The 15016-nt window shown below is 43.1% G+C and overlaps 1 protein-coding gene across 1 annotated transcript in view; it reads right to left on the bottom strand.

Annotated features, from left to right (window-relative positions):
• The window catches only part of FHDC1 (FH2 domain containing 1), a 37797-nt gene that overhangs the window by 22433 nt on the left and 348 nt on the right, over positions 1 to 15016 (bottom strand). The window contains exons 2-3 of the mRNA XM_045552132.1: positions 8525 to 9158; positions 310 to 371 (exon numbers count right to left, since the gene is read on the bottom strand). Of these exons, the coding sequence (XP_045408088.1) occupies positions 310 to 371; positions 8525 to 9022 (560 nt within the window). The 5' untranslated portion in view covers positions 9023 to 9158. The remainder of the gene's footprint in view (positions 1 to 309; positions 372 to 8524; positions 9159 to 15016) is intronic.

Raw genomic sequence — 15016 nt, 5'->3', positions numbered from 1 at the left:
AATCCAACCCCCACTGAAGGGGCAGCACTAAAGATGAATCTATAAATTCCCTGATGTGACAGGCTTGAATGGACGCCCTGGGGCAAGTCTCCATAAACTTCAAGCCACTACTTTATGTGTTCATGAAGGAAAACTGCAGAAAGTGACAGACCCTCGCAGACTCAGGCCATGTGTCTAAGAAGGATCTGAGGATGTGAGGAATGACTTTCACTCCTATTAGAATTAGAATTTTAGCTCCGTCACACCCACAGACTTTGATACTGACAGCATGGATATGACTAAAGTTTCAAATGTGTGCAAAAATCTTACTTCTTAAATTGCTTAAGAAATATCCCAATGTTCATGCTCCGTTTTGCGTCCAAGATAGTTATCTGAAAAAAATAGGGATATATGAGATTATTAAAGTACAAAAAAAAAGAATTGGAAAAAAGAAGAGAATTAAAACCTATCAAAGTACAGCACTAATTTTTAAGAGAATAATTCTCAATGTGTAAATCTGGTGATTAAATTGATAGTCCTAGAATAGTTTTACAAATATTAAAATATTACCATCTCCCCAAACTCTCTGCAATATTTCATCAACTGTAATAATGATACATATCTATTTTAATATTATATAACTTATAATATACAGATGGTCCCAACTTAACAATGGGACTTAAGATTTTGACTTATGGATTTTCGACTTACGATGGGTTTATCAGGACGTAGCCCCATCATAAGTTGAGGAGCATCCCTACAGTTGTCCCTCAGTATCCACGGGGGATTGGTTCCAGGACCAGGACACTGTGTGGACATCAAAATCTAAAGATGCTCAAGTCTCATATAAAATTGCATCGTATTTGCATATAACCTACACACAATCTCCTGTATACTTTAAATCATCTCTAGATTACTTATCACACCTAATATGATGTAAATTTTATGTAAATAGTTGTTATACTATATTTTAAAATTTGTATTTTTTTATTGGTGTATTGTTATTTTTTATTGTGTTCTTTTTCAAATATTTTCCATCCCTGGTTGGTTAAATCTGAGGATGAGGAATTCATGGATGTGAAAGGCAAACTGTGTAGTATATGTTTAAAATTTTTTAAATTTAGCAGTTTCCTCTTAGACTAATATAGCCCACACTTCAAAGCCTCACTTTCAAAATGTAGGTCTTAGCATAGCAAGAAGCACATGAGATTTGAACTGAAAAAGTAAAAAAATAACTCTGAAGATATTGCAGAATGAATCCCAACCACAACTTATGGATGTAAAAGAACCAATAAGGTTATTTTCAAACACATCGTGAAATATTCATTTTCTTCTAAAAGAAAGATGTCATTTTATTGAAAAAGACTATATATGTCCAATGGCCCTTTAAAGAAGAAGTAAAGAAGTGTCCTATATTTTATTTACTCAGAATTTTAAAAACGAAATTCTTGTGCAGTGTGCATTTCACCAAGTCTAAGATGCATAATTTTTTTGAATTTTTAACACCTCTGGAATCAAGGTGTGTCTTATAACACATAGCATCTTTTAGTTTAATGAAATATGATATAGCTATTTTAACGCAGTGTTAAAACTCAGATTTTGGCTGCAATAGTTTTTAACTGTTTAAAATTAATAATTTATCAGACTAGAAATAAGAACTCTTTTTTGGTTGTTAAATACAGAAGCCATTTCTGTCTCTGGAAGTAAATATTCAGTTATGTGTGGAGGAAAGATAACCTTAAAACTGCTGTATTTTTTTTCCATTTGTTTTTGGTAACGGGAGACTAGCTAAAATAGGAATGTTGTCATAATGCTCTTCCTTTCCAAATGTATGTAATTCATTGTGAACAAAAGAGAATCAGGTTTCAGACTAAACTGATCTCTGGGTCTGTTTCTGAGTTTACAAGAAGCAACAAGACTGTTAACCAACGTTAATATCACTTCCTGGCTGTAAGGTTAAATTTTTACAAGAGTATGGTTGCCTTCTTTTGAAGACTAATCTTTAACAATCACATTATTTACTAATGTAGGGTTTATTTCATCTTAACACAATCACCTGCCAGCCATAAAATAAACTCCCAAGCTAAAAGAGCAGACTCCTTATTGGAATCCTACCCAGGGATTGCAGTTCAAGTTCAGTGTGAAGGAGGGAGGAGGAGAGAAAGGGTGAGAATAAAACCTGCCAAACTCAACACCCTTTAAAAGCTCATACCAAAAAAAAAGAATCTCAATTTATTAAGACAGAAAACTGTGTGTTTTACAATTCATAAATTAAAAGGCCACAGTGAGAACACATGTATTGCTACAGTTATATACACATCCAAAGAACTTCCCCTGCCTTCACTTCTACCTAAAATGGGGAAATAACTTGTTTTATGTTTCTCTCATTAAATTGCCACCCTCTGCTATATTTAACCCTTGATTGCAGCATCCTTCTACCCCCCACCCCCACATGTCCCAAGCCCCACCCCTCAACCCTCTGGGACTCTGTACACTTGGCCTAGATCCACAGCTATTGTTGGAAAAGGCAGGCAGAAAATTACTCTTATTAACTCTAAATGACAGATAAGGAAACTGAGCCTCAGAGATGTCATTATTTAACTTTCCCAAGGCAGTATTTGAACTGAAATGTTAGCCTGGGTTTCTATGACTCCTTCTCACTCTAGTTGCTATGAGTTTTAGTATCAGTGAGCTTCCTAGAGAGACGTAGCAAATGTTCCCCCACCAACCTGGCATGCACACTGGGAGTTTTCACCAGGAATGGGGGCAGATTTGTAGAAAGCCCTCCATACTGCCTGGCTAAGTCCCCTGCTGACCCCAGAGCTGCATGTGTGAAATGACAGATAGGAATCATGTTCTCCCCAGGCAAGACAGCCTCCAGGAGCCTAAGCCCTCACCCTACAGAGCAACCCATTAACTTCAACATAGAGGCAGCCTCAGCCTGGAGCAGTTGTCTCTACAGCTCAAGCTGTGTTTCAGAAACCGGCCACCATTTAAGAGAGCTCAATGGTAATCCTAAGGAAAAACCTGGGCTGGCCAGGACCAAGCACCTTGCAAGGAAAACAAAGCCTAGCACTTCACCCAAACATGAAAATGAGACAACTGATAACATTTAGGGACAGTCCCACTCTTTCCTGGCATCTTCAGATTTGCCTGGTGCACGAGGACACTCTTTCTCTACTTTATCCATTTGATCCTTCTAAAAAGCTATTATAAAAGTGACTGTTAAAGTCCTTTAAAGAGGGTTATCACTACACATGTAAATTAGCTTATCTCACTTCCCAAATGCCTGCTGTCTCAAAGCTGGGCCATTCAGAAATGAATCCGTGTGGGATTGGCTAGTGTTCCAGAATCTCTCAGAGCAGTGGAATCTGCTCATGGGATCCCAGTGAGACTTGCTAGCTGCATAAGCTGACTAGTCAGAGACTAGAAATTGCCTAAAGAATGAGGATGAACAGATCTGGCCAATGAATGAGCTGCATCACTCCCTTCCTCCCACCACTTCTAATCAATTGGCAATCTACTCTTCTGGTCACAGCAGGACAGGCAGGACTGCCACTGAGGTCAGTGCCTGTAACAGCAAGCACAGTCGGCGTTCCAAGGGGTTCATTAGTTCTTCCACTAAAAGTCCTACCGAAGAGCAGCAAACAAGGGAGCTAGAAATGTAAGGTAATGTAGGGTAACGCGCTCAACTCACTTCAAGGGTTTCCCCCTGGGCTGTGAAGGGGACCTGAGCCATAATAATACTTTCCCCACAGACTGCCAGGGTGGCCAGGCTTGTTCTGATGCCCTCTGAGACAGAGTCAGCAGTGCTCTGCTACTCACCAAGGGGAGTGAATGGCTAAAACCTCCAAACAAGCTCTCCTAGTTTCTTCTACAATTCTTATAGTTTCACCTGGTATCAATCCACTACAAAATCTGCGTCCCATCCTTTAAAGGAAGAAAAAACTTTTTTTTTTAAGCTGGGTAAAATACAAATAACATTTACCATAACAATTTTGAAGGGTACAGTTTGGCAGCATTAAGTAATTAAGTATATCCATCATCATCCATCCATCTCCAGAATGCTTCACATCTTGCACAAGTGAAACTCTGTATCCATTAAACAATAACTTCCCATTCCCCTCTCCCCAGCCCTGGCAAGCACCATTCTACTTTCTGCCTCTGTGAATTTGACTACTCTAGGTACCTCATATAAGTGAAATCATACATTATTTGTTCTTTTGTGACAGGCTTATCTCACTTAGCATAATGTCCTCAAGGTGGAGGAAGAAACGGTTTAAAGCTCTTTTGTTTCCATATGTCAAAGGGGGCTTCTTAAGCAACACTACATAGTGACTATTTCAATCCCACTTCAAATTCTGAGGCGCAAAATTTTAAGTCTTCCTCTGTGCTCCAACGTGGACTTCGCTTTTGTTTTTTGATAGTTTTTCATTTTCTTTTCTATTTTTGGTTTGCTATCAGTTGGAAATTGTTCTTACCCCCATTTTTGGAAAAAAAATGAAAATCTGGTTGAAGCACATTTTTTTCCAAATATATTTCAAATATTCTATCTAGCTCTACAGTTCTGGATTGCGAACGTGTCCCTGAATTCTAGAACATACTGGGATCATAACAAATTGAGAAGAATGACAGATACCTGAATTGCAGTGTGGGAGAATAAAACATTACTTCTCATAAATTTAGAAAAATGCATCTTCCTTCCATACCTCCCTTCTCTCTTCCTCTCTCTCCTTTCCTCTTTTTCTAATTAGCTATTTGAGTTATTTAACATTTCGTATATGGTCGATGTAATATTGCCACAAATATCACAGTGAATGACCTCAAGTGTTCCAACATTTGTGTTTTCTTTGAGAGTTCTGATCTGTTGATGCCTTGTGAGCAAGTTCCTTTGAGCAGTTCTGTCCAGTTCAATAAACTTTCATTTTCTTTGGAGGATCCCAAATGGCTAAGACATATCTCTACCCTTAGGCGCTGGTCAAACTGTAGAGGGAGACACATGCAGCCCCAACTAACACTGGTGAGAGGCTCTGGGGGGACTAGGAATGTCAGTAACAGATGGACAGGGAAACTACAGTCTTCTCAGGGGATAAGGTCAGTGGACTCTGAAAAGGTGAGTTTGAGCTGAATCTTTTTATTATCATCCTTAATAATATATCTTTATTTCTAATTACTTTATTACTTTTTATTATTGTATCATCACATCTGTAGTCTTTTCAAGTTAATTTTTAGTTTACAAAGATACAAGGATAATAATATTTCATAATTTTTCATCCTTACTAAATGTCCTAATTTACTACTTTCAGAGTTGTTCTTTCTAAGTCCGGCCATGCTCAAACCCAAATCTTCCCTGTCTTCTGGCAAATTCTTCCTCTGGAGTATAATGGAACTGATTTGTAATGACTTATGAGCCCTTTTAAAGTATGAGCCAGTCACAGAATGTTAGGCTGTGTCCGTAGGAGGTTATTGTATTTCAAGGGGACAAATCTGATCCTCAGCACATTTGAACCTCCAGGATTGTGGCCTGTGTTGTAACGTGCTGATGCCACGTTTTGAGGCTCAGGATTGGTCCCTCTGCTGACCATGTGGTTGGGGGTATTCTCCAGTCTACACAGACAGATGGTGACAACTATTACTTTTGACCTGGACTCTACTTATTGCAATGAGTTGGAAGATTTATTACTGATCCTTGTCAGATTATAACTCTGCTGAGTTATAACTTCTTTAGAAGAAAATCTAAGGAGGGAAGGAAGTTGCACGTACCATATTCTTTTACTGAATAAAAGTTTATATACTACTTCAAGCCAGGTTGGAAATAACATGAAAAATTGAAAATAATTCTGGATAACCTCTGTTATGCAACAATATTACCTAACATGCATTTAAATGGATCAATCTAAACTACTTATCATACCTGAATACTGAAGAATTGATGAATTAGATTATCTTATGATACACAGTCATGGTGATTTAATTTTTCTTTCTAGTATGCTGTCTCTCAGATTAGGACCTACAAATGTTGAAAGTAAAGATCTTTGTACACCCATGTTCATAGCAGCATTATTCACAATAGCCAAAATGTGGAAGCAACTCAACTGTCCAAGGACAGATGAATGAAAAAACAAAATGTGGTACAGACACACAGTGAAGTATTATTTGGCCTTAAAATTGTGACACATGCTACAACATGGATGAACCTTGAGAACATTATGCTAAGTGAAATAAACCAGTGATGAAAGAAACAATTACTGTGTGATTCTACTTATATGAGGTACCAAGAGCAGTCAAACGTATAGAGACAGAAAGTAGACTGGTGGTTGCCAAGGGCTGGGGGAGAGAGGAATGGGAAGTTACTGTTTAACGGACACAGAGATTCAGTTTTATAAGATAAAAAGAGTTCTGGAGATGGATGATGGTGATGGCTGCACGACAAAGTGAATGTACTTAAATGCTACTGAAATGTACACTTAAGCTGGGCACGGTGGCTCACGCCTGTGATCCTAGCACTCTAAGAGGCCAAGGTGGGAGGATCGCTTGAGGTTAGGAGTTCGAGACCAGCCTGAACAAGTGCGAGACCCCATCTCTACTAAAAATAGAATGAAATTATATGGACAACTAAAAATACATAGAAAAAAAAATTAGCCGGGCATGGTGGCGCATGCCTGTAGTCCCAGCTACTTCGGAGGCTGAGGCAGAAGGATTGCTTAAGCCCGGGAGTTTGAGGTTGCTGTGAGCTAGGCTGAAATGTACACTTAAAAATGGTTAAGATGGTAAATTTTATATGTATTTTTTTACCACAATTAAAAATAATTTTGAAACTATTTTTAAAAAATAATTCTTAAAAGAAGAAGTTAAATTTTAAAAAAGTAGAAATCTACCTAGGATGCAGGGGTAGAGGGAGGTGAGAAGAGAGACTTTTTTCCCTGAATCTTAGATCTGGCCTGGAAATGGACATTTCTGCTTCTGCCACAGTTGGGAAAAGATGCCACACTCCTGCTACTTTCCTCCCTGAGTGGTTCTTAATCTCTCTTTAATTCACAAACATAAAGCAGCAAGTTCCCCCATAGCCCTCTGAAACTTTCCCGATTCACAAATGATGCCACCTAGTCTGTCCTGCTAGCTGCCTCCCCAGGGACATGGTGAGCTAACCCCCTTCTGTTACAGGAGCTGCCCTGAGACATACGCCTCATTTCCCACCATTTCTTCAGTATTCTTGCATTTCAGTAAGGAGAGCAAGGCGACAATGGTGAGAAATGACCTACTGTACAATAAAGAACCTTTGTTGGGAGCTGGGGCAAAGGCCAGGGTACTAAGGAAATGACTTCTTGCTCCTTCCAATATTGAAAGGATACTCTAACAAATAAAAGGACTTTGCATAAAAGGAAGAGACAGGAAAGCCTGTGTTCAGCACTGAAGGCACTAAGGGTTCTCTTAAAGGTTTCCTTCTCAAATTTATTTCACAGTTCACACTTAATTTTAATCCCAGTGTTCTCTGCATTTCATAATAAATAGACTCTTGGCTATTTCAACGGGGGATCATACAAACAGCTTTAAGCGCCCCCAGGTGAATTAGTGGAGAGAAGGAGTTAACATGAGCCAGAAAGAGAAAAGAGGTCAATATTGTCAGCTCAAGAATTCAATAATGCAGAGAGGTGCTACTTCATCCCAGGGCCCTGCCCACTGTCTTATCTAGTCAACTCCATCTTTGACCTATTTTCTCTGCTCCTTTACAACAGATTTTTAAAAATGATGGATTTATGTTGTCTTTTTTTCTTCTCTTTCTCTCTTTTGTTGTTTTTTGGGCAACATTCTTTCCTTTTAATCCTTAATTTCCTAATTATTTCTTCTGGCAAGTAGAGGTTTCTTAATTTACTTTCATGTTTTGAAACTGACTGTATCTACAAATGCAATTTTTGATTCAGTTTCTATAATACATGGAGATCTGTAGCCCTGGGGTCATGCTTTCAGTTAACTTCTTATACTTTAATAGCTTTATTTATTTTCTCAAAGTAACACATTTAGTGTTAATTGAAACATGCTTCCTATAAAGTCTACCTGAAAATAGCTTTATGTTTTGGCTCTCTGGAAATCTCTGTTCCACAATGGTCATAACTTAATTCAGGATCTGAGGAATGAAGGCCATCTCAAAAGACTTGCTGAAGAAAAACTGAAGAATAAAATAAGGGTAAAATCCTAAGGATGGATATTAGTTGATGTTATTGAACAAAAGGCATTTTGTCCCAGACAGCTCCAGTTCATCCCAGATAACCAAGTTTAGGAACTCAGCTTTTTGTTTCAACAGATGCTAACAATAGTGGACTTGAGCAGAATTTCTCCACCATGGGAACCCTCAGCAGATGTGCTAGACCAGGCAGTGCTGAGAGGCCAAAGACCAATGCCCCAAATAGCATGTTCTGTGCCTGAGGTCTGGGAGGATATGGCACACACACTTACACTTCTGCCACACTCAGCTCAAGCTTATCACATAAGGCCCTGACAATGCAGTCAGTGTGTTAAGGATTATCCCTCCACGTTCCATTCTTACCTCTTCTCGAGTGTCCCTGAAGGATGAGTTTAAAGTTCCTCCTCTCCTAGAAAGGGAAGACTTGGTGGGGTCTTCCTGCTGCCCAAAGAGCTCCTCGATGGTCTTTGTATCGATTTGGTAGTGATGCTGCTGCCTGGCTGCCAAGGTCCAGATGTTGGTTTTGCCACGAACTTGCTCCTCTGGAATGGTTTTCCAAAAAAAGCTTCTCATCCGCTTTTTCTTACCAAGGTGGCTGTAGCCGTTCATGTGAGAAATTGGGGGTGGTCCTGGAGGGGGAGGTGGGACAGGAGGCCCCCCAGGTAGAGGAGGTGGTAGGGGTGGAGGGGGAGAGGGAGGAAACCCCTCCCCTAAATATGGACATGGTGGAGGTGGAGGGGGTGGAGGAGGAGGTGGAGGAGCTGCTGGGGGTGGTGTTTGTCCAGTCATGAATCCAGCTGCCATGGCGGTAGTCCCATTTTCTTTATCACTGACCAAGGAGACACAATTCATAACATGCATAGTACTGCTCTCTTCTGAGGAGATAATTTCTTGACCTTGGGGAAGCAGACACCAACATCAAACTTGTGTCACACTTTTTCACCCGCTATCTGCTGCCACAAAAAAGGGCAACTGTGCTGCAGGTCATCTTCCAAACCTACCAAGACAAAACAGATGTAAAAATCAGTATGGGCAGACACATTTTCATACTAGCTTTTCCCTTCAAAGGCTAGTGTCAATTGTCCCATCTTAGTTGGATATTAAGATCAGTGAGGGGCAATACCCCCCAAAGTGCATTAAAAGGAATTAATAGTTTTCTAAATGTGAACCAAATTTTACTGTCTGGAAATACTGCCTAAGCAGCACCAATAAGTCCAATTTGGAAACCTTCCATTAATCAATAAAGAACACATTTATTGAGAGCCTATAGGTTCAGCAAGTATTGTTCACTTCATGAATAAACTACTTGTTCACTAACTGGTTCATGCTCTTCAGGCAATGGATACCCAACCCCTAGGGAAACTGCCCAAATTACTGAAGCATTAGGCATTAGTGACCCTGCCTTTTTCCAGTCTGGACATGTTTCCTACCAATCAGTAGGTCAAAAGGCATCTTCTACCTTGTACAGAACAGGCAGGGCATTTGGATGACAAAATAATGGCCTAGCTCATTTCCCTGGGGTCAGGGCCACCACGTTCCTTCTTTACTTGGTGATGTGGCTTCTCCTCAAAGAGAGTAGAAAATGGCAGACGTGAGGATTGAAGGCTCCAGCTCTGAATCAAGCTTTACTTTTTACAATTTTAGACAAGTCACTTTGCCTCACTAGACTCGAGTTTTCCCATTTGTAAAATTAGGAGGCTACACTGAATGACCTCTATCACTCCTCCCGATGCTATCATCTTCGATTCCAGTTAAGCCACTCTTTGGAAACCATCACCTACCTCTTCTGCTTCTTCTGTGACACTTACAGCAAAGAAGGACACACACAAGGACATGCTGCCACATGTTTGTCCCTGATCCACACAGTAACCAACTTTATTTTGGTGGCTTGCATTTTTACGGAACTTTAAATGTTTGTTTTTGGTGTTGAGTTGTTTCTGATCTGATGTGAAAAAGGGGTCAAAACAACTACATTTCTTCAGACATCAGGACAGGTAAGTGGGGGTGTGAAAGAAGAGACCCTGTGTAGCCTATCAAGTGGGAGTGTGAAAAGGGGTCTTTTTTCTCCAGATCACAAAGGGCCATAGAGACAGGCTTTTTACACTGGACTTCTGGGTATAATTATCTTTTTACAGCATCACTGTCAACGCCCATACTTACAAACACAAGTTGGTTAAACAATACTGGATTATACAGGAGTAAACTGATGTTACTAATTAAAATATTATGAAATTTTTTACATAGAACCACATATAAAAGGCAGGATTATCTTGGGAATGAGAGTGGAGATTCTAGAAATAGACTGCTTTATCTCAGAACCCATTTCTGCTACTTTCTAGATGTGTGACCTGAGCAGAGGTAGGTTATTTAACTTTCAGAATCCTCATCTACAATATTAGGACATACTTGTTTCATTGGATTATATAAGAATACATGAGCTAACACATGTATAGTCCTTACCAAGATGCCTGGTACATAGTTAGCTATTATAACAATAACAAACTAGTATCATATGTGCATATGATTTCCCTTTATTTTCACAAGCATTACATTTGCTTTAAAAAATGTACTGGGTTTACAGATAAGATGCCAAGTTACAGCTGGCTGCTGGAAACGTACTTTTAATATTTCCATTCTTTGCTATTGAAGTGTATGTTTTGTGAGATTTGTTCTTTTTCAATGCTCAATGATTATATATTAAATTGTCTCTACATTTCAGTGCTAAGTAATTATATATTAATTGTCTCTACATAAAAACAAATATTTTTATGAAACATTTGAATATTTTAATTCTGAAAACTGCCTGCATATGCACAGAAAATGGCATTTCCAACCATTAACTGGATAATTTTTTTTTTGCCATTTTTAGGTGTACAATTCAGTGGCATAAAGTATATTCACAGTTTTGTGCAGCCATCATCAGAGGGTAATTTTTAAATAAGTAAAATTGAAAATATTTATCCAAGCTGAGTTACAGTTCACTTGAGATGCAACTGGCTTTTAGAAGGAGTTTTCATAATTATCAGTAGGGGCATAACTAGGCTGTTTTCATAGTTGGCACCCCTAAAGCAAATGACTCATTGTCAATTACAGTTTATAGTTATATTTGAACTCTTCTTTTTCAAGACTGTACAGGTAATTTTGGCAGTTTATCCTTACATATTTTAAAATACGTCTGTACATAAAATATCTCATGTATAGAGGAGCTGCTAATCCTCCAATTCATCTCCAATTCCAGATATGCTGACTTGTTTACAGATTATCCCTCTTAAGAATGGCAATAAGCTAAAAAAGTCTCCAACCTAGAAAGCAATAACTCATTCAGTGCTGTATATGTACAGATGTGCCATTAAACCTCACGAAGCAAATATAGAGATACTAATAAAGACTGAGAAAGACTATACACTTACACATTGTGCAACATCACTGTCTCCTAACACCAAAGCCCAAAAGGATGCTTTGCGAGTATGGTGCTCTGCAGAGGAAGTACTAGATAAAAGCTTGTCAAAGTAAAAAGTGACACATGTTAGTTCTGCATTGGCATGATTCTAACTACTGCCTCATCTTGAGAATGAATGTTATTTTTAAAAAGTTTAAGAGACAGTCAGCTGTGGTAGCTCATGCCTGTAATTCCAGCACTTTGGGAGGCCAGGGTGGGAGAATTGCTTGAGGCCAGGAATTCAAGACCAGCCTGAGCAACACAGTAAGACACGTTTCTTTTAAAAAAAAAAAAAAACGTTTAAGGGACAAAAGACAATGTATAACATTGTCCCTGGTCTGTTGTCTGGTTAATTTTTTCCAGGGTAACATACAGGATCCTGGCCCCCTAACAGCATCTGCATTTGATCTTAGCCAAAAGGCAGAGAAGCGATCCCAACAGCTTCTAATTAATCAGTTCACCAGCAATGATTAGTTAAGACAATAATACTTTTACTACCCTTACTTCAACAGGGCTTTCCCCAGGCCAGGATTTCCAGTGTCAAAGAGGTAGTAGGAAAGGGAGAACGCAGACAGAATTCGAACCCTTTCCACAGTCACATGAGAAATTAAAATAGAGGTTGCACAAATATTCAATTTACAGCACTTCACTGCACTGTCCACAGCGAAGATGCAAACACGATCTCTCCAGGTATGCTAGGAGAACGCAGGTGATGCACTCACTGCCTGCTTCTCACAGCTGGCACCAACAGGGACAATGGGCTTAGCCCCAACTCTGTCTGGAAAATGTCAGTGTCCCATCAATCTCCCCAGGGCAGACAGACAGCTTGTATTTAACATCTCACCTACCGGCTGGAGGCCTCAGCAGCAGGAGGGATGGGCTGCTAAGGTTTACAAATGGCCAGCCCTGAGTAAAATGCAGAGCTGTCATTGTTGGGCTCCGAAGATGAGAACTTTTCCTAAAGTCCCCTGAGTGCTAATCATGACCCATCAGAGGTGTGTTTAAGTGATTTAACTATGGAAAGTTTCAATAAGATGATGCTGTGATCTTGTACTTAACTTTTAGTTAACTGGCAAGCAAAAAGGCTTAGAATGAGAATGTTCACTAGGGTGAACAGCCCTCTGGCCCCCTCCTAAGTTCTCTTACCTAAAGAGCCCGCACTACTTTGCCCTTGGTGTAACATCCCTAGAGTTCTACTCTCTTGAAGGGAGAAGGCAGCACAGAAGAAAAGAGAGTATATAGGCTCCATCTCACAGTGTATTTAAGAGGAAAACATGTTCCTGTAGTCAGTTTAGAGCTCAGGGCTCTCCTGAAAGAGGACCAGTAGGGCCTTGTTGCTCAGCTGGTCACTCACTCCCTTGGTCAACAGTAATCAAAAGTGACACCAAGGAAAACCTGCCAGAAAACCTTTCCCCTGGACTCCTGGCATGTGTCACAGGTGAGGTGAAGGCAGGAAGGGCTGGCCCACAGCTTCTAAGATGGGGACAGAGCAAGGCGAGGAATACACAGCCCTGTTTTATGTGGGGCGAAGAAAGAAATGGTGGGGAAAGTACAGGCAATTCTAAAATACGGAATTTTTGCTCTCACTCCAGTAACTCGTTGGGAAAAAGCTCCTCCGCCACCACCTTTCAAAACCTTCCCTGATCATTAAACACAGAATGTCAGTCAGTACAAGCAGAGCTGGAGCAGAGCTGGAAAATCCGACTTCACCTTAGCTCCCCAGGCAGCGGCGAAAGAACCCAGGGCAACGCGTCACCGCGCTCCATCGCGGCACGACGCAAACATTCACAGATGCCCTGACAGCAGCCCCGAGCGCAGACGGAGAACGCCTGCTTTTGAAGGTACATTTTCAGTTTCACTGTCCCGAGACCAAGAAAACACGCACACGAGTGCCAAAGGATGCTCCAGAGAGAGGGAAGGAACGCTGGCTCCTCAGCCCAGGAAGCCAACTGTGGGTCACCAGAGGGGGGTCACAGACGGCCGAACACGAGGGGTAGTCTCTGTGCAAACAGATGTTTGAAAATTGACCACTGAGTCCTGAGAAGACTCGGCGTGGAGGGCACCGGGGGCCCGATTTCTTTCAATTTAGTCCGATACACGGTAGTTTACTAGGTCTATGCATGGGCGAGCGGTCCCCAGCCTCCCTCAGTCCCCAACCCCGCGCCCCGCCGAGGATCACTCACCACAACGCCACCGGCTCGGCCGCCTCCCGCCGCGCCCCCCCCCCCCGGTCTCAGAGGGCGCCGCGAGCCCCGCCAGCGCCGGCCCCCAGCCGCGCTCGCCAGAACACCCGGGCAGCAGCCTTGGGGCAGCCAGAGGGACCCGTGGGAGCCCCCGCCCGGTCCTTATCTGCGCCCAACCGGAGCGCGCGGAGGCGGCGAGGGCGGGGGTGCCGGTGCGCGGCCGAGATAGACGCCCACACGCGCCGCGCAGGCTCCGCAGAGGCCGCGGGCGCCGGGGAGGCCGCCGCAGCCGGCGGACACGACGGGGTCGGGGAGCCCACGCCGGGGAAGGGCTCGACCCTCCGCCCGCCGTTCTTCCCCCTCGGCGGGACCTACTGGATCGGCCGCCGCGCGCGCGCACCGCTCCACGGACTCCTCCACGGACTCCTCGGGTCGGGGCGGACCGGGGGGTGCTCGGCCCCGCCCCCCGCCCCGAGGGGCCCCGGCTTTGGAGCCCACGCCCCCCTCCCCCCCCCCCGGCCACGCCGAGCCCGGGCGCCCGCCCCTCTGCGGGAGCCGCCACACAAAGCTCCCAGAAGTGGGAGGGGGAGGGCTAGCCAGGGGAGGTGGCTGTGCGATTGAAGCAAAGGGGGGCTCTTCCGGTTCGCGGACCCCGGGTCAGCGGCGGCAGCCCGCCCTGGGCCCTGCGTCTCCTCGATCGTCCGCGGCGACACCTCCCCAAGTCCCGGGTCCGGGTCGAGGGCGCAAGGGAGAGAGCCTCACGGCCGCACTGCGGCTCGGCCAAGAGTGCAGGGAGAGCCGGCGAGAAAATCACAGAGGGGAGACTCCTGGCGTTTGAAACCGGAGTCAGGATTACACAGAACCCGCGGTCCAACAGCTGGGGGACATCGCCGCGTCCGGAGGGTGACCAGCCAGCCCACCCGATTCCTCCCCATACTTCTGCAAGCGCGGGGCGCAACTTCTAACCTGAACTTCGCACGGCCAGAGCAAGTGTGCAGGAGCGAGAACTGCCTGGTTCTTGGTCCCCATCACTGGACTCGGACCCGCCAACCCCGCACCCACTGTCACAGGGGCAAGTCGTGCTCCCGGCTGGCGAGGGAGCCGAGCGCGGCGCCCCGGCTGCGCGTTCTGCGCGGGGACGCCTGCTCTCTCCGACCGGCCGGGACAAACTGGGGGGCGGCTGATCTGAAAGTTTTAGCGAAAGCTAAATCGACCGACCCAGGTCCAATCCAA

Source organism: Lemur catta, chromosome 5 (assembly GCF_020740605.2).
Source record: "Lemur catta isolate mLemCat1 chromosome 5, mLemCat1.pri, whole genome shotgun sequence".
Lineage (NCBI taxonomy): Eukaryota > Metazoa > Chordata > Mammalia > Primates > Lemuridae > Lemur > Lemur catta.
The sequence above is the reverse complement of the archived record's forward strand: the minus strand, read 5'-3'. Positions and strand labels throughout refer to the sequence as shown.